We start from the raw sequence: 14,339 nt of genomic DNA, 5'->3' as shown, positions 1-14,339 counted from the left end.
TTGGCAGTGATTTGCTCTTTGCCTGGATGGTCTGCATGGGTTTTGTCTGGATGGCCAGCGACAGGAGGAAAGGCTGTATGTGCAGACTGACCCCTTCCAGTCTTCTGAAGTTGAAGTTGCATGTTAAAGTCAGTAGTCATAAGCCATGAGGCTGAAAACTATTAAAAAAAAAAAAAAAAAGTGTATTAAAGGAACATGAGGTTGCTGGGTTGGTTTGGCTTCTTTTCTCTTTGGTTAAGAATCTGGCAAAAGTTGCTCACTGCAGTTCTTGGTCTTTCTAAACATTAATATAATTATACCCAGGTTAGAGCCTGAAAGCTAAAAGTGACGGAGTCGTGAGGGAATATCATTAGGAAGAAACTAAATAGCCAGTAGCATGTACTAGGGCTGAGCATCTTGGCTGACTCCAGCACCTCTCAAGTTCCCTGGGAGGATGCTGCCAGTGGGGCTTGCTTTGGCCTGGGGGAGTGGGTGGTGGTGGAGGTGGGCAGCACCCCCAGAGTTGTTGCTTGTGCTGCAGGAAGGCTTCAGCAAGGTGTCCGTCTGCACAGCTCCCAGCTTTACTGTGAGTTAAGGGGTCCTTCGCTACAGAGGATGAAGCACAGGGCTGTAAGGCTTTTGTTTTTTTTTATTATTTTTTCCTCTAGGTGGTGGTTAGCAATGCTTAGCCTAGCTTAGGTTTTCAGTCAGATGCTTGCATTGAGTGGTCTACTACGGAAATTTGGAATTGGTTAAAACTGGAGCAATGTTTTAATAGCAGTAATGTTGAAAACAATAATTCATCTGGTTCTGTGTCATAATGCAGCTCTTTGAGAAATAAAAAGGTTCACTATAATTTGAAAGGTTGCAATGAGAAGTATTTTCTCTGTAGTTGCAGCTGTGACATCTTGCTCCAGTGTTGGAAAAGAGAAGAAACTTGCTGTGAAAAATTTCTGAAGACATCTCATGAGTGGTCAGTAGCTGGGCAAAGCCCTGACATATAGCACCCAACTTGCTGTTAGGAAATTAAGGGTTTCTGCTTGCGAGCCCCTAGGACAGGCAGCTGGCTGGAGGCTTGCTAAGAGTAACTCTACCATTACTATTCTTTTCTTAATCGCCTTTCGGAAGAATTATAGGCAGAGCTTTAAATCAACTGGATACAGAAAAGTAAGCTTGAAGGAGAGGGTTATTTTCTTTCATCAAATAAAGCTCGATGTTCAGCACTGCTGGAGAACAGCTCTTAAGGAATAATTGCACACCAGTTTCTTTCAGCAGCTGTCCTGACTTAGGCGTCTTAGCTGTCCCAAATGACTGTTCCCAGTCCTGTGTCACCTCATTACTTGCAGTGGCACAAGTGCTTGAGGGTCTGTACAGGAAGACAAGACTGGGAGATGGAGCTGATGCAACACTTGCACCCATTCCCCCAAAATATATATCTATATGGGTATGTGTTTGTATATTTATGTATGTAGTTTGTGTGTATGTGTATGTTTGAAACCTGTATTAGTCTTCTGATCTCAAAAACTGTCAACATTGCCATAACTGAGAAGCAGCGCTCAGATGGAAAGGCAGGATGGAAAGTGCTTAAATTGTCAATACCCATGAGATGGGTGTATGGTAACTGTGCCCCCGCATGATTTCCTCCCTCCCCTAATTTTTTCCCCTTTCCTGTTCATGGATACTCTGCATGCTGATTATTTGTGATCCAGTCTCACCCCAGAGCTTTTGAAGGAGAATTGGCAAGAATGAGACCAGAAGAATACGTAGACCTGGCATGAATTCAGCAGTGTTGGGTGTCCGAGTGGTGTGACAGGTATCTTTCATGAGCCCAGTACTTCAGACTCTCCTGCTTTTTTTTTTTTTTTAATAGGATATTTAGGTGACAATCTGAAGATACTAAAAACTCACTGGCATAGTTTGACCCTTAAGTTCTTACTCATACTATTTTGTTTGAATCGTCATACTTAATGTACAGTGAATGGTGAAACCAGTGGTTGCTTTGTGAAAGCAACTTTCTGATGAAGATGCAGTGATTTTGTGTACAGCAGTTCTGAAAATATTTTTCATGGGGATATCAAAGTTTTTTAAATGCATACCTTAAACAATGAAACTTATAACTTGAAAAAAGTGTGTTTTATTGAGTACAGGTGTCTACTTTGCAGTTGCCTGGTGCTAAACTTGTCAGTTCACCTTAAATACAAAAGAATGTGGGAGATAATTGCTTCTCATGTTATTTTTAAAGGAACATCTAATCTTCAGGTATTCTTTGTGCTCGAAAGTGGAGAAAGCTATATATTTCTTTAGCTACGTAGTTCATAATGAAGAAATAGACAAATGTACTTTGATCTCGCAGAATCACAGAATCATCTAGGTTGAAAGAGACCTCCAAGATCACCTAGTCCAACCTCTGACCTAACACTAACAAGTCCTCCACTAAACCATATCACTAAACTCTAAATCTAAACGTCTTTTAAGCCCTCCAGGGATGGTGACTCAACCACTTCCCTGGGCAGCCCATTCCGACGCCTAACAACCCTTTCGGTAAAGAAGTTCTTCCTAATATCCAACCTAAACCTCCCCTAGTGCAACTTTAGCCCATTCCCTCTCATCCTGTCACCTGGCACGTGGGAGAATAGACCAACCCCCACCTTGCTACAGCCTCCTTTAAGGTACCTATAGAGTGCGATAAGGTCGCCCCTGAGCCTCCTCTTCTCCAGGCTGAACAATCCCAGCTCCCTCAGCTGCTCCCCGTAAGACTTGTTCTCCAGACCCCTCACCAGCTTCGTTGCACTTCTCTGGACTCACTCGAGCACCTCCATGTCCTTCTTGTAGCGAGGGGCCCAAAACTGAACGCAACACTCGAGGTGCAGCCTCACCAGAGCTGAGTACAGGGGGACAATCACTTCCCTGGCCCTGCTGGCCACACTGTTTCTTATGCAAGCCAGGATGCTGTTGGCCTTCTTGGCCACCTGAGCACACTGCTGGCTCATATTCAGCCGACTATCAACCAATACTCCCAGGTCCTTCTCTGCCAGGCAGCTTTCCAACCACTCATCTCCCAGCCTGTAGCGCTGCTTGGGGTTGTTGCGCCCCAGGTGCAGGACCCGGCACTTGGCCTTGTTGAACTTCATACAGTTGGCCTCAGCCCATCGGTCCAGCCTATCCAGATCCTCCTGCAGAGCCTTCCTACCCTCGAGCAGATCGACACACGCACCTAACTTGGTGTCACCTGCAAACTTACTGAGGGTGCACTCGATCCCCTCATCCGGATCATTGATAAAGATATTGAAGAGAACTGGCCCTAGTACTGAGCCCTGGGGGACTCCACTAGTGACCGGCCTCCAACTGGATTTGACTCCATTCACCATGACTCTTTGGGCCCGGCTAGCCAGCCAGTTTTTAACTCAACAAAGCGTACACCAGTCCAAGCCGTGAGCAGCCAGTTTCTTGAGGAGAATGTTGTGGGAAACGGTGTCAAAAGCCTTACTGAAGTCAAGGTAGACCACATCCACAGCCTTTCCCTCATCCACTAAATGTGTCACTTTGTCATAGATCCTTAGGTTCGTTAAGCAGGACCTGCCTTTCATAAACCCATGCTGACTGGGCCTGATCACCTGGTTGCCCTGCAGGTGCCGCCTAATGACACTCAAGATAATCTGCTCCATGAGCTTCCCTGGCACTGAGGTCAAACTGACAGGCCTATAGTTCCCCGGGTCTACCCTCCGGCCCTTCTTGTAGATGGGCGTCACATTTGCTAGCTGCCAGTTAACTGGGACCTCCCCTGATAGCTAGGACTGTCGATAAATGATGGAAAGCGGCTTGGCCAGCTCCTTCGCCAGTTCTCTCAGTACCCTCAGGTGGATCCCATCCGGCCCCATCGACTTGTGTACATCCAAGTGCTGTAGCAGGTTGCCAGCCATTTCCTCGTGGATCGTGAGGGTCACATCTTGTTCCCCATCCCCTTCCACCAGCTCAGGGTACCAGGTATCCAGAGAACAACTGGTTTTGTCGCTAAAGACTGAGGCAAAGAAGGCATTAAGCACCTCAGCCTTTTCCTCATCTCTCGTCACTAAGTTTCCCCCCGCATCCACTAAAGGATGGAGATTAGTCCTCCTTTTTGTGTTAATGTATTTATAAAAACATTTTTTGTTATCTTTAACAGCAGTAGCCAGATTGAGCTCCAGATGAGCTTTGGCCTTCCTAATTTTGTCCCTGCGCATCCTTACAACATCCTTATAGGCCTCCTGAGTGGCCAGCCCTCTTTTCCAAAAATCATAAACCCTCATTTTTTTTTCCTAAGCTCTAGCCACAACTCTCTGTTCAGCCAGGCTGGTCTTCTTCTGCGCCGGCTCGTCTTTGCGCATGTGGGGACAGACCGCTCCTGAGCCATTAAGATTTCCTTCTTGAAGAGTGCCCAGCCTTCCTGTACAATTCTAGGCCATGGAGGGCTACTCTTTGACTCCATTGCAAGGATACAGCTAAACAGGAATGATGTAGCCAAACATGTAGTAAAAGGCTGTCTTAATTATATTGGTTATTAAAAATATCAGGTTGTTGTTGCTTGTGTGTGTGCTTGGTCCTTCTCCATGGGGTACTAGTTCTGAAGTTTATTTCCTTTTTGGAAGGTATCCACAGGTTTGGGGTTGTGTTTGCTTGTTTTGGGTGCTTATTTACTTGTTTTTAATCCTGGATGTATAAGAACAATGTCCTTGCTCTGAATTAGAAGAAGGAATTCTGTGGGTGAAAGAGCTCTGCAGGATTTGGCTTCTCTGTCAAAATCCTTTTGGCTGCTAAGCACCAATTACAGGTGGTGGTTGTGTTTTTTTTCCTTCTAGAACAAACAAATTCAGTATTCTGAATGGATTAGAGGTAGGCAAATGGCTCCAGTTTTTCTCTGCTAGATTCTAATACATCCAGCTCTCCAAACCAGCTATTTAGGGCAGATGTCTTGCATGGTCAGGATTAAGGGAGAGCCAAATTTGCAAACACCCTCAGCAATAATTACGAGCGACTGTGTGTCTGTGGGTAGTTTGTGGCTTTCCAAATGTGCTTGCTGTTTGGCATGTATATAAACAAGCAGTCATTTGAGGTGTGGCAGAAAGTCATGGAAGAGCATCAGAGCCTTTCAGAATGGCCAGTTCCTTGGCATTACTGGGGACCTCTCTGCTTATTTCTAAAGGAGAGGACTTTTATCAATTTTGACACAAAAACCCAGCATTGAGATTCGTAATGTCTATCCAATGGACAGGTATTCAGTTTTATGCTGTTGTATTTTTTTGGTTGCTTAGGTACAAGCTCCAACGCTGTATTGGTTGCATAGAGTTTGCTGATGTTGATTTAGAAAGTCCACTCTTTGTTTAATAACATACAACCGTTCCTTTAAAATGTTTTCTTTCCTACATTATCAGTTCTCTGTGCGATGTTAAGCCTCGGATCACCATGTCAATTTGAAAGAACTGTCATTTATGTTGTACTTTCAAGACAAGAGAACTTAGTTACTGTCTAATGAAGGTAAGCTGTTTTGCTGTATCTGTATCGGGTTTTCACCTTTCCCATAATCACTGCTGAAGGACCAGGGAGAGCTTTGCAGTAACAAGCAGTGTGGAAAACCTCCATAACAAACTAGTCCCAAATGTTCCAATGTCAGCACCTAAACATGGATTTGCATCGCAACACCGGTATGTATGTATTATTCTGTTGGAGTATTTCAGGTATCAATCTAGTGAAGAACTAGTGAAGTAACTATAAATATATATGTGTGTGCGTGCGTGTTGCTTTTTCTTGGCATGTTTGCAGGACCTAGTGTAAGTGTAAATATTCTGTATTTAGAGTTTCACGTTTGTATGTATGCTTGATTTGAGGAATGTGTGACTTGTGTGCTTGATTTCTGCATGTAGCTGTTGAGACTTCAGGCAGTTTTGGATGTGGGTGAATGTGCAGTTAGATCTCTGAGTTGGCTGTCTGTGTGCTATTACTGATGCACAAAGGAACAGCATTGTGCTTTCACTGCTGTTCTCAGGGCACTAAAAAGTGTTCTGAACGCAGATATGTTCCTCTTTTTCTATAATATTGACTATTTTATGTAACTTGACTATACGTTTTCTCATGTCTTATCTTAGTTTAATTCTACAAAGCGTTTCCATGTTGTTTGGGTGGAAGTCCTTATACAAGGTGAACCTGTACAGTGTGGGACGGTAGCTGCTAAACCCTCTAAATTCCTTCAGGAGCTCTGCCCACCCACTCATGCTTCACAGGCAGCACCTTTTGAAGTGCCAGGAACAATTCCCCACTGTGGCCTGTCATTCTTTTACATCACCGTACTTTAGCAGTAGTGTCTTGATTGCATTGCCTCTCCGACCTGCCTATGCTCATTTGTTCCACGGAGCCATGTCCAGCCTGACAGCCGTAACTTGATCTGGACTTCAGGTTCCAGAGACCTTACTGTCTTGCTCGTTTGACAGTCTGTAAGAGTTTTATGGCACTATGTGAGAGGAGTTACCGTTCTTTCTTCAAGTTCTTTTTGGAAGTCGTTCCTCTTTGGAGTGTGTTGAAGGCCCATCTTCATCTGCACTGGGGAAACAGTCCTGTTGGGTTGCAGCTGGGGAGTAGCAGAACAAGGGTAAGGAAAGCTTGGTGGAGGCTGTTTCAGCCCTTAGGGCAGGCATGTCACACACACTCGATGGAGGCATGGTAGTGTTTGGAAAACAGTTGGTGCTGTGTTTTTGGTACAGGTCAGTGGGCATTCAGGTGGTGAGAGCCAGTCACAGCACCTGTTATACCTAGAGCAGTGGTCCCGTAAGTTACGTGTGAGGGGCACTGAATAACCTCCCCGTAACTGTGCCATCAGATTGTGAGGACAGTGAGGTGACACCAGGCCAGAGATGGGTGGTGTTGCCTTTCCAAATGCCTTCTGGGCCTGTGACCGCTTGGTCTTGTATTGGCCTGTGGCTGCCGGCCTGCCTAGAGTACCTGCCTGCAGCCGGAGGTATTGTGACGTCCCTCGTAATGGCTGGTGCTGGGAGGCTCGGTTGCTGTCTTGCTCTGGGGCTCTGTCACTTGTGTTGCTGCTGTTCCTCCCTCAGAGGAGCCCAGCATCTCTCCAGGCATGAAGGAGCCCATTCACTCGCTCCTGGGGTCTTGTCTGCCCCCGCTGCAGAGCTGCTCGGAGAGATCTGTGCTCTGTCCAGCTCTCGAGAGCGTCTTGGGTCTTTCCTGACAAAGCTCCCTGCTCGATGCTGCCTAGCCTGGGTTCCCTTCCTGACCTCCTAACCCGAGGTCCCGTTCTGAGCTCGGAGCTAGATGCTATCCCAAAGATCTGCTCTTTGCTGAGAGCAGACCAGAGGGCAGCCAGCGCTTTGCCGTGATCCTGCGGCATGCTGACTAGGGCCCCGCTTGGCACCCGCACGCTGCTGGAGCGAGCCCTGGCTGCCTGCGGAGCAAGAGGCAATGTTCTCCTCCCATCTAAGCTGGATGGGCTGTTTTAACTTAGCTGAAATAACGTTACTTTTCAGATCTTTATTTTATAGGGAAAGAAAGCCTTTCCAAAGGATTTACTGCTCTAGAATTGAAAAATGTAATCCCTAGACTGCTGGGGCATAATGGAGCTTATGGTTTTACTACACGTATAAAACCCACTCTACTCTGAGCTTTAGAACAATGGCTGGCAGGGGACAGATGCTAAGAAAAACACTTTAGAGATACCTTTAGTACAGGCGTATGCCTGTAATGCGGTACCAGGCTGAGCAACAGAAGGAGGAGGATGGCAGGAGGAGTTTTTTGTGTTAAGGGGTGTAGCTGATTAACTGTTATGGGTCCGGTCAAATTCGGGGTACTGAACTATCACAGTCACGGATTCACCAGCAATGTAGCACACCCTCACTCTAATCACGTTCAAGGAGAACTGTCATGGCTAGGAACAATGCAGTGAAGTGCACTTTATTACAGCTACAGGTACACAGATTCTTTGGATTGCCAGCAATAAATCCACTGTCTGCAAAAGCAAGCTAGCATGCATGAAATACACAGGTACACAGCATGGTTATTAACACGTTAAAAGGCACAAAGACTCTAGAGATTTCTAAGTTTCTGCGGAAACACCTGGTATAACCAAGTGTTCAAACCTTACCCCATGGTGTCCCAATGTGGGGGAAGAGAGGCTCAGCCCATTGACTGATCCCAGAAGTCACAACGGTATCTTCCCCAACATCCCCTCTCTCTTAAACCAGCTTATATTGTTTTCTATCTTTTAGGTGGAGCTTGAGCGACTCTAGTCGCACATATCTTGCTTATGATTGGTAAAAAGTTTTCTCGCTTTCATTTAAAGGTACAGGCTCCGAGAAATTCAGACTGCATGCGCAGTGAGGGGTGGTCACACCTTGGAGGCGGGTAGCTTTTGGGATGGAGGTGTGTTTTGGTATTGTAATGATACTATAATGAGCAAAGATCACTAGAGCACAGCATTTTGTCAAAAACATGACAGGCCGTTGTCTCAGGGTAGCAAATGTGCAGCCTACCAATCCCAGTGAGCACAAGAAAAATTGATTCCCCCTCTTGTCACAGAGCCTAGCCATGGTGTCTCCACTCCACTCTACACTCCGTGCTGTTCCTTAGAGTCAGCACATTAGGTGCCCCCAGTTGCGGTTACATCTAAGGTTGGAGGCCTAGGGAACGCTTAGGTAGTGCAGCTACACTCCATCCTGTAAGCTTCTTCAGTGCTATACATTTTCTTCAAAATGTGAATATTAGTTTAATTTTCCTAGTCACTTTAGGCAATTACTTCACAGAGCTCGGTGCATGAGTCCTTGGAACGGCTCTTCTGGTGGTAGCGTAGCATTTTGACTCGGGTAATAAGTAACACTCACAGAGAAATGGCTCAAATCAAAGGCATACAAGAAACCCTCAAGACACTTCAATATTCTAGGAGAGCTTTTCTGTGATCTTGTGAGTGACTTTTAACCAAATTAAAAGCCTACACTCAGCTAAGGCATGCATAGATACAGCCCCTCAAGCAAACTCAAGTGTGATTGTAGTTGACTTTAGGGATGGCTGTTGTTGAAACTCCAGTGAAATAAAACTTTGGACTGTTCAGGAAAGACAAATGTCTAGATTACATGGATGATAAGTACATGTTAAAGTTTATAGAGCTTGGAAAGCGCTGCATGGTCTGCTGAGGCAGCACTTCCATGCAAGCTGCAGCTGAATTAAATTGGCACCATGGCAGTCTCATGCTTTTCTTTCATCCTGACTGCGTAATCGTATCCCGCTTTGTGTGCTGGTACTCAGCTGATCTCTTTATGAGGTGGCTTGGGGCACTAAGCTAGTGGAAATCAATTTTTGTCTCTTGCCGATGTGCATACTTATTTGTGCTTGGCTCAGTGCCGTGAACCAGCTTGCCGAGCTAGATGAGTGCCTGTCTCTGTGCTGGGAGCAGCAGGAATGCGGGCCTGGGGCAGGCAGCACACGGAGCGTGGGGATGCCAAGTTAGATTGAGGTAAACTGTCCGGAAATAGCAGCCTCAGGAAAACAGCTGCCTAGAATCACATTTGATACCAATTAGGAAGGCAATTGTTGAGCAGCAGAGGGAGGCTTGCGGTGCAGCTAGTGTGCTCGTGGAGCTCTCGGACACGTTATGTGCCGACATGGCTGGCTTCATTTGGATGGTGCCGTGCCATTGTTCAGCATACAACAACATGGCAAACACCATGAATAAAGCTGATGCTTCCACAGTTCTTTCTGGCAACTGCTGCTGGGTAGTTTTTTCAGGTAGCCTCTCCTTCGTGTTTTTCAGAAAGAGTTGTATAGGTAAAATACATGATTTTCTGGTGCAGCCACTTTTGTTTTGTGGGGTTTTGTTCCCTTGTGTTTCCTGAGAGCAGTGAAATGATGGGTCAAAAATAAATGTATGTGAGAGAAACAACACAGTACATCTTATGTGCCTATAAATCCTTAAGACACTTACAAGTAGTAATGCTGGAATGATGGTAGCATGACTAGGTTTGGAATTACAGATTGCAGCGCGGGATATATCTTTCTAAAGTCCTCCTTTCTGCTGTTAAATACTCTTTCTTTTCTTATTATCAAATTTTATCAATTTGAAAAACCATTAACTCTTCAGCTGAAATTCTTTTGATAGCTTTGTGTCTCCTTCATATTACGTTTTCCTTTTTTTATTTTTTATATCCCAGAAATTGGTCCGGTGACGATAACCACAGATCCCAAGAAATTTCAGTTTGAACTCAGGGAGCTTTACGTTCAGGTGAGTAACGTGTTTGTTCTCTGTGTGGTTCTAGCACCAGGCCCAGTTCCCTCCCGCTAATCCTTCCTCTCTTGTTAGTGTTCCTGCTGTAATGCTTCATCTGGAGGTAGGCTGTCTATCTTGGTCATTTTACCTGCACAAACTGTCATCTGCCTGTTCTCTGGTCATCTTAATTTATTATTACAATTTACTTTGTGATTACAATTTACTTTGTCTTAGTTTTCATTGTTATACAGAGACTTGGTTAATTGATCAGTAATACAAGAAAGACTAGTTACTTAATGCAGTATTTATTTTACATTTTATTAGTCCTGCCACTTGTTCACAGACACTTATATGAACTGTTTTACTGTTTTCTGGAAGTTATTTCCTTAGTTCCAATTAGTGAACTAATTCATGTACAGGACTCTAAGACCCATTAAATGTGACATATGCACTTCCTCCGCTGCCCTGTGTTAACCAGCACCTCCTGATTCAAAAGCAACAGGTTTGTTTAGGTTCTCTTGTCTTATCCAAGCTCTGTGAATTGCTTCCCCAGCCATGCTTTGGAGATGAGCAGGTTTTTTTTTTGTTTGTTTTGTTTTTTGAGCCAGTATACCAGTATATTTCCCTTGGTAGAGTTTCTTTGATGTGAGAATGAACTGCAAGTGAGACCTGGATCAGGTGCTGGAAGGAAAGAGAGGTATGGGAGTGGAGTTACCTTTACTGAAAGATCCTACTGTCTTACCTTCTTCAATCAAGCAAAATGCATCTGTTTTGGGAAGAGCCTTGCCTGAGTCAGTAGTGCTGGACAGACTTCTGACTTAAAGAACAATGTTTTAGAAATGGGCATATGGTTTAATCCCTGTAATAAAAGATTGTTTGGAAGTCGATGGTGCTAGTTGGGGTAGAATGAGTAGATTAAAATTTGGCAGAAAGATTGAAATTCTGAGAAAACAGTAGTAAATTTGTAAGGAGAGAGAAAATGCCAGTCATTGTTGTGCTTTTCCCTTTTGTAGGGAAATTAAAAATCCTTCTAGTGTTTATTTTTTGTTTTCGTAATAGCTATTCTGGAAAATAACTGTAACTGTAACTGTTTCGAAAAAGGGTATGAATCAGATGAAGCTTTTGGGAATTTAAAACTCTTAATTTGCTAGCAAGTTGTTTAAAAGTCACTGTCTAATGAATTTAAGATTTCTGTCTTTAATCCTGGTTGATTGCATATTTCATAATTACTTTGAAGATGTGCTCATTCCACCGAATTAAGACATTAACTGATTTACTATTATTCTTTATATTGATGAAGGACCAAAGTAAAAATTAAAAAAGTGGTTAGGTCAGGACTGATAGGATATCTTGCAGTAGTTCTCCCAGAAAACGTGAGCATTTCCATAAAGTCCATTATGGGTATTTTTCCTAGAGAGGTGGTGAAAAGATGCAAGAATGAACAACATGCAGGAAGGGGAAATTCTGAGATAGATGCATTTTGAAAAAGATTGTAAAACAAATCTTAGTGAACAAGGCTAAAATTAAGGTGAAGTTAAATTATTTTAGTTGTATGTATATATAAAACAAGCTAGTCTTCCTAGCACATTTCTATCTGTGAAACTTGCCCTCCCAAGATATCAGGACAAACCCAGCTCTTACTTTCCAACAAAATCCATCTGGGTGCAGAACAATTTGAGTGTTTGGATATGACATTGGAAATAGGCTTGGAAATTGTGTTGGCACTTGACAACAGTAAAGATTAGTCTGTGTACATCTCACTGAAGAAAGTACGTCCTGTTCTTTTTATGTTTAAATTGATGAAGAAAGTACCCCTTTGACACTGGGTAAGGTGTTAGTATTTTGCACGTTTTATCTGTAATTAACAGATGAACAGATGTGTGAATCATTCTTATGGGCAGCATGACAATAACTTGTACTTGCATTCTTAGTGTCACTTCTTTTTTAAGAGGGAACCAGATTTTTTAGTGTATCCTTATACTAAATGCAGTTTTTACAATGGTTTTTACAGTTTTTTACAGTTTTTATCGCTTATTTGCATAAGCAATATAATGAAATCTTGTCTATATAAAGTCTTTTAAAGCATAGGGAGTGCTGCATGATCCCACGGTACAGATGCCTATAAAGTTGTATGAGCAGTTATGAAAAGGTCTTATTTGGGTGTTCCTGAAAATAAAAATGACAACTTACTTACCAAAATCAGTCTTCTTTAAGAGTTTTTGATAACACCTTTCAAATTAGATACTAAAGTTATCTTTTTGTAAGTGGACACAATGCCATTTAAATAAATAGTTATATCAATATTAAATTCAGACCCAAGAAAGGGAATAATACAGATGAGCTGAGCTAACAACCCAAATATCTGTATGCGGGTCCAAGCTGAGAGGAAAATAAAACTTTCTGAGCTGTAGTTGTCACCCCTGTTCTTTTTCAGAAAACTTCACAAGGCAATCGTAATCATATTTAATTGGAGTTTGGAAAGAAAGGCAGGAAATGTTGAAAGGAAAACTGTTGGTAATAAAGCTGATATATTTTTGTTTACTAGTTCTGCCTAGCTGCCTTTTGAGTAAACTTCTCTTCCACATTATAAAAATAACACGTTCATGCTTATTGTCAGAACAACCATTTAGCTTGATGGTGTTTCTCCTATCAGCAGATGCTGCCACATAAAACACTTAAAATATTATGTGAAACAGTAACCTAGTAGACCAAAAGTGGGATAGTTTACAGCCACCTTCTCAGTACCTGAGAAATTAGATATTATCTTGATTTTGCCTACAAATTAAAGCTTTAAGTAGGGGAGTCTTTTGCTGAAGATGACATTGGCTTTGCAAGAGGAGGAAAAAAAATCATTTGGGTATATTGCTTTGTTCCATAGGATTGTATAAGCATTGCCTAAATGAAGGTCTCCAAAAACGTTTTTAGCACATCGGAATTATCTCTTGACTTTCAGGCACTCTGGCATTTGCCACTTGCTTCTCCCATTAAAGTAGGGCTACATTTAGAAAGGACCGACATACCAAAAAGAAAAATGACCAAGTACCTATTCTTTAACGTAAATGAGAAGTTTGGAGATATTTTTGTTTTTAAATCAGGTCAGAGATACTGACAGATTAAAAATTGTTACTGATGTGAATGTTTTGTTGGGGTCAGCTGAAATTCTTAAAGTCTGGGGGACTGTGGGAGGCAGATTTTTCTTTTTATCCCCCTCTCCCCCCCCATGTGAATGTTTAATCTCAAAGCATAATTTCTGATTGCATCTGAAGAACTAAAAACTGATGCAACAATTGTGTTATCTTTTTTCTTCTTCCTTCCCAGCCTATGAAGTTTTGTGTGTAAAATGTGTGAAGTCATGATGATTATAGAAACACAAGAAATGACTTCTGTATTTAATCTTGAAAGCGCAGAGATCTGTTGCTGTGTGCAGGGCTGGGTTTTATAGTTTGTGTTCAGCTGTTTGGAAAATTCTGTCTTCCATAAGTCAAGTAAACTTTTACGTAAGTGAAAGTGAACTTTTATTTAAACAGTATTTTTCTCTAACTCTTGATTTCTGAAAGGGTCAACTTCTCTTCCCATAAAGTTAAATACAGTCATACTTGGAAGCATTTTGTTTAAATCCATGGTCTGAAAAATCTTCAGCTGTGCAGCTGTCTACGCAGCAGTGCAGGTCACTGGGAATATCACCTGCTGAGCATTGGCACTGCCCACCCCATGGTGTCTAGGTCGAGTTCCTGCTGTCCTGGAATTGGAATGTCCTCCCGGAGAGCAGCGCTGCTGGGCTGAGGTCACTTCCCATCTGCACCTCTGACTGTGACCTCCCGGGGCTGCTGCGCACTACTGGAGCCATTGACTTGCCAGTCAGTAAGGGAGCGTGTGAGTATAGGAAATGGAGCTGTCGCAGGAGCTGGATGCTCCCAGAAGAGATAAGAGACACCAGCCATTTTCAGTGCTAACCACAATTTCCTCCTTTGACTTTATTTTCCCTAAGGAATTATTGTAGTTGCTGCTTGTCTGTGAGTTTGTGACTGCACTTTGCAGAAACCGTACAGTGCTTTGGAAAAAAAAAAAAGTGAATAAATTATTAGAAGCTGAGAAAGTGTCTGCCTTGAATGTTCGAAAA

At 43.1% G+C, this 14,339-nt stretch overlaps 1 protein-coding gene across 1 annotated transcript in view; it reads left to right on the top strand.

Annotated features, from left to right (window-relative positions):
- The window catches only part of HMCN1 (hemicentin 1), a 203,689-nt gene that overhangs the window by 21,455 nt on the left and 167,895 nt on the right, over positions 1-14,339 (top strand). Inside the window, exon 2 of the mRNA XM_035537930.2 lies at positions 10,164-10,234. Coding sequence (XP_035393823.1) covers positions 10,164-10,234 — 71 coding nt within the window. The remainder of the gene's footprint in view (positions 1-10,163; positions 10,235-14,339) is intronic.

This window comes from Cygnus atratus, chromosome 8, assembly GCF_013377495.2.
Source record: "Cygnus atratus isolate AKBS03 ecotype Queensland, Australia chromosome 8, CAtr_DNAZoo_HiC_assembly, whole genome shotgun sequence".
Classification (NCBI taxonomy): Eukaryota; Metazoa; Chordata; class Aves; order Anseriformes; family Anatidae; genus Cygnus; species Cygnus atratus.
The sequence above is the reverse complement of the archived record's forward strand: the minus strand, read 5'-3'. Positions and strand labels throughout refer to the sequence as shown.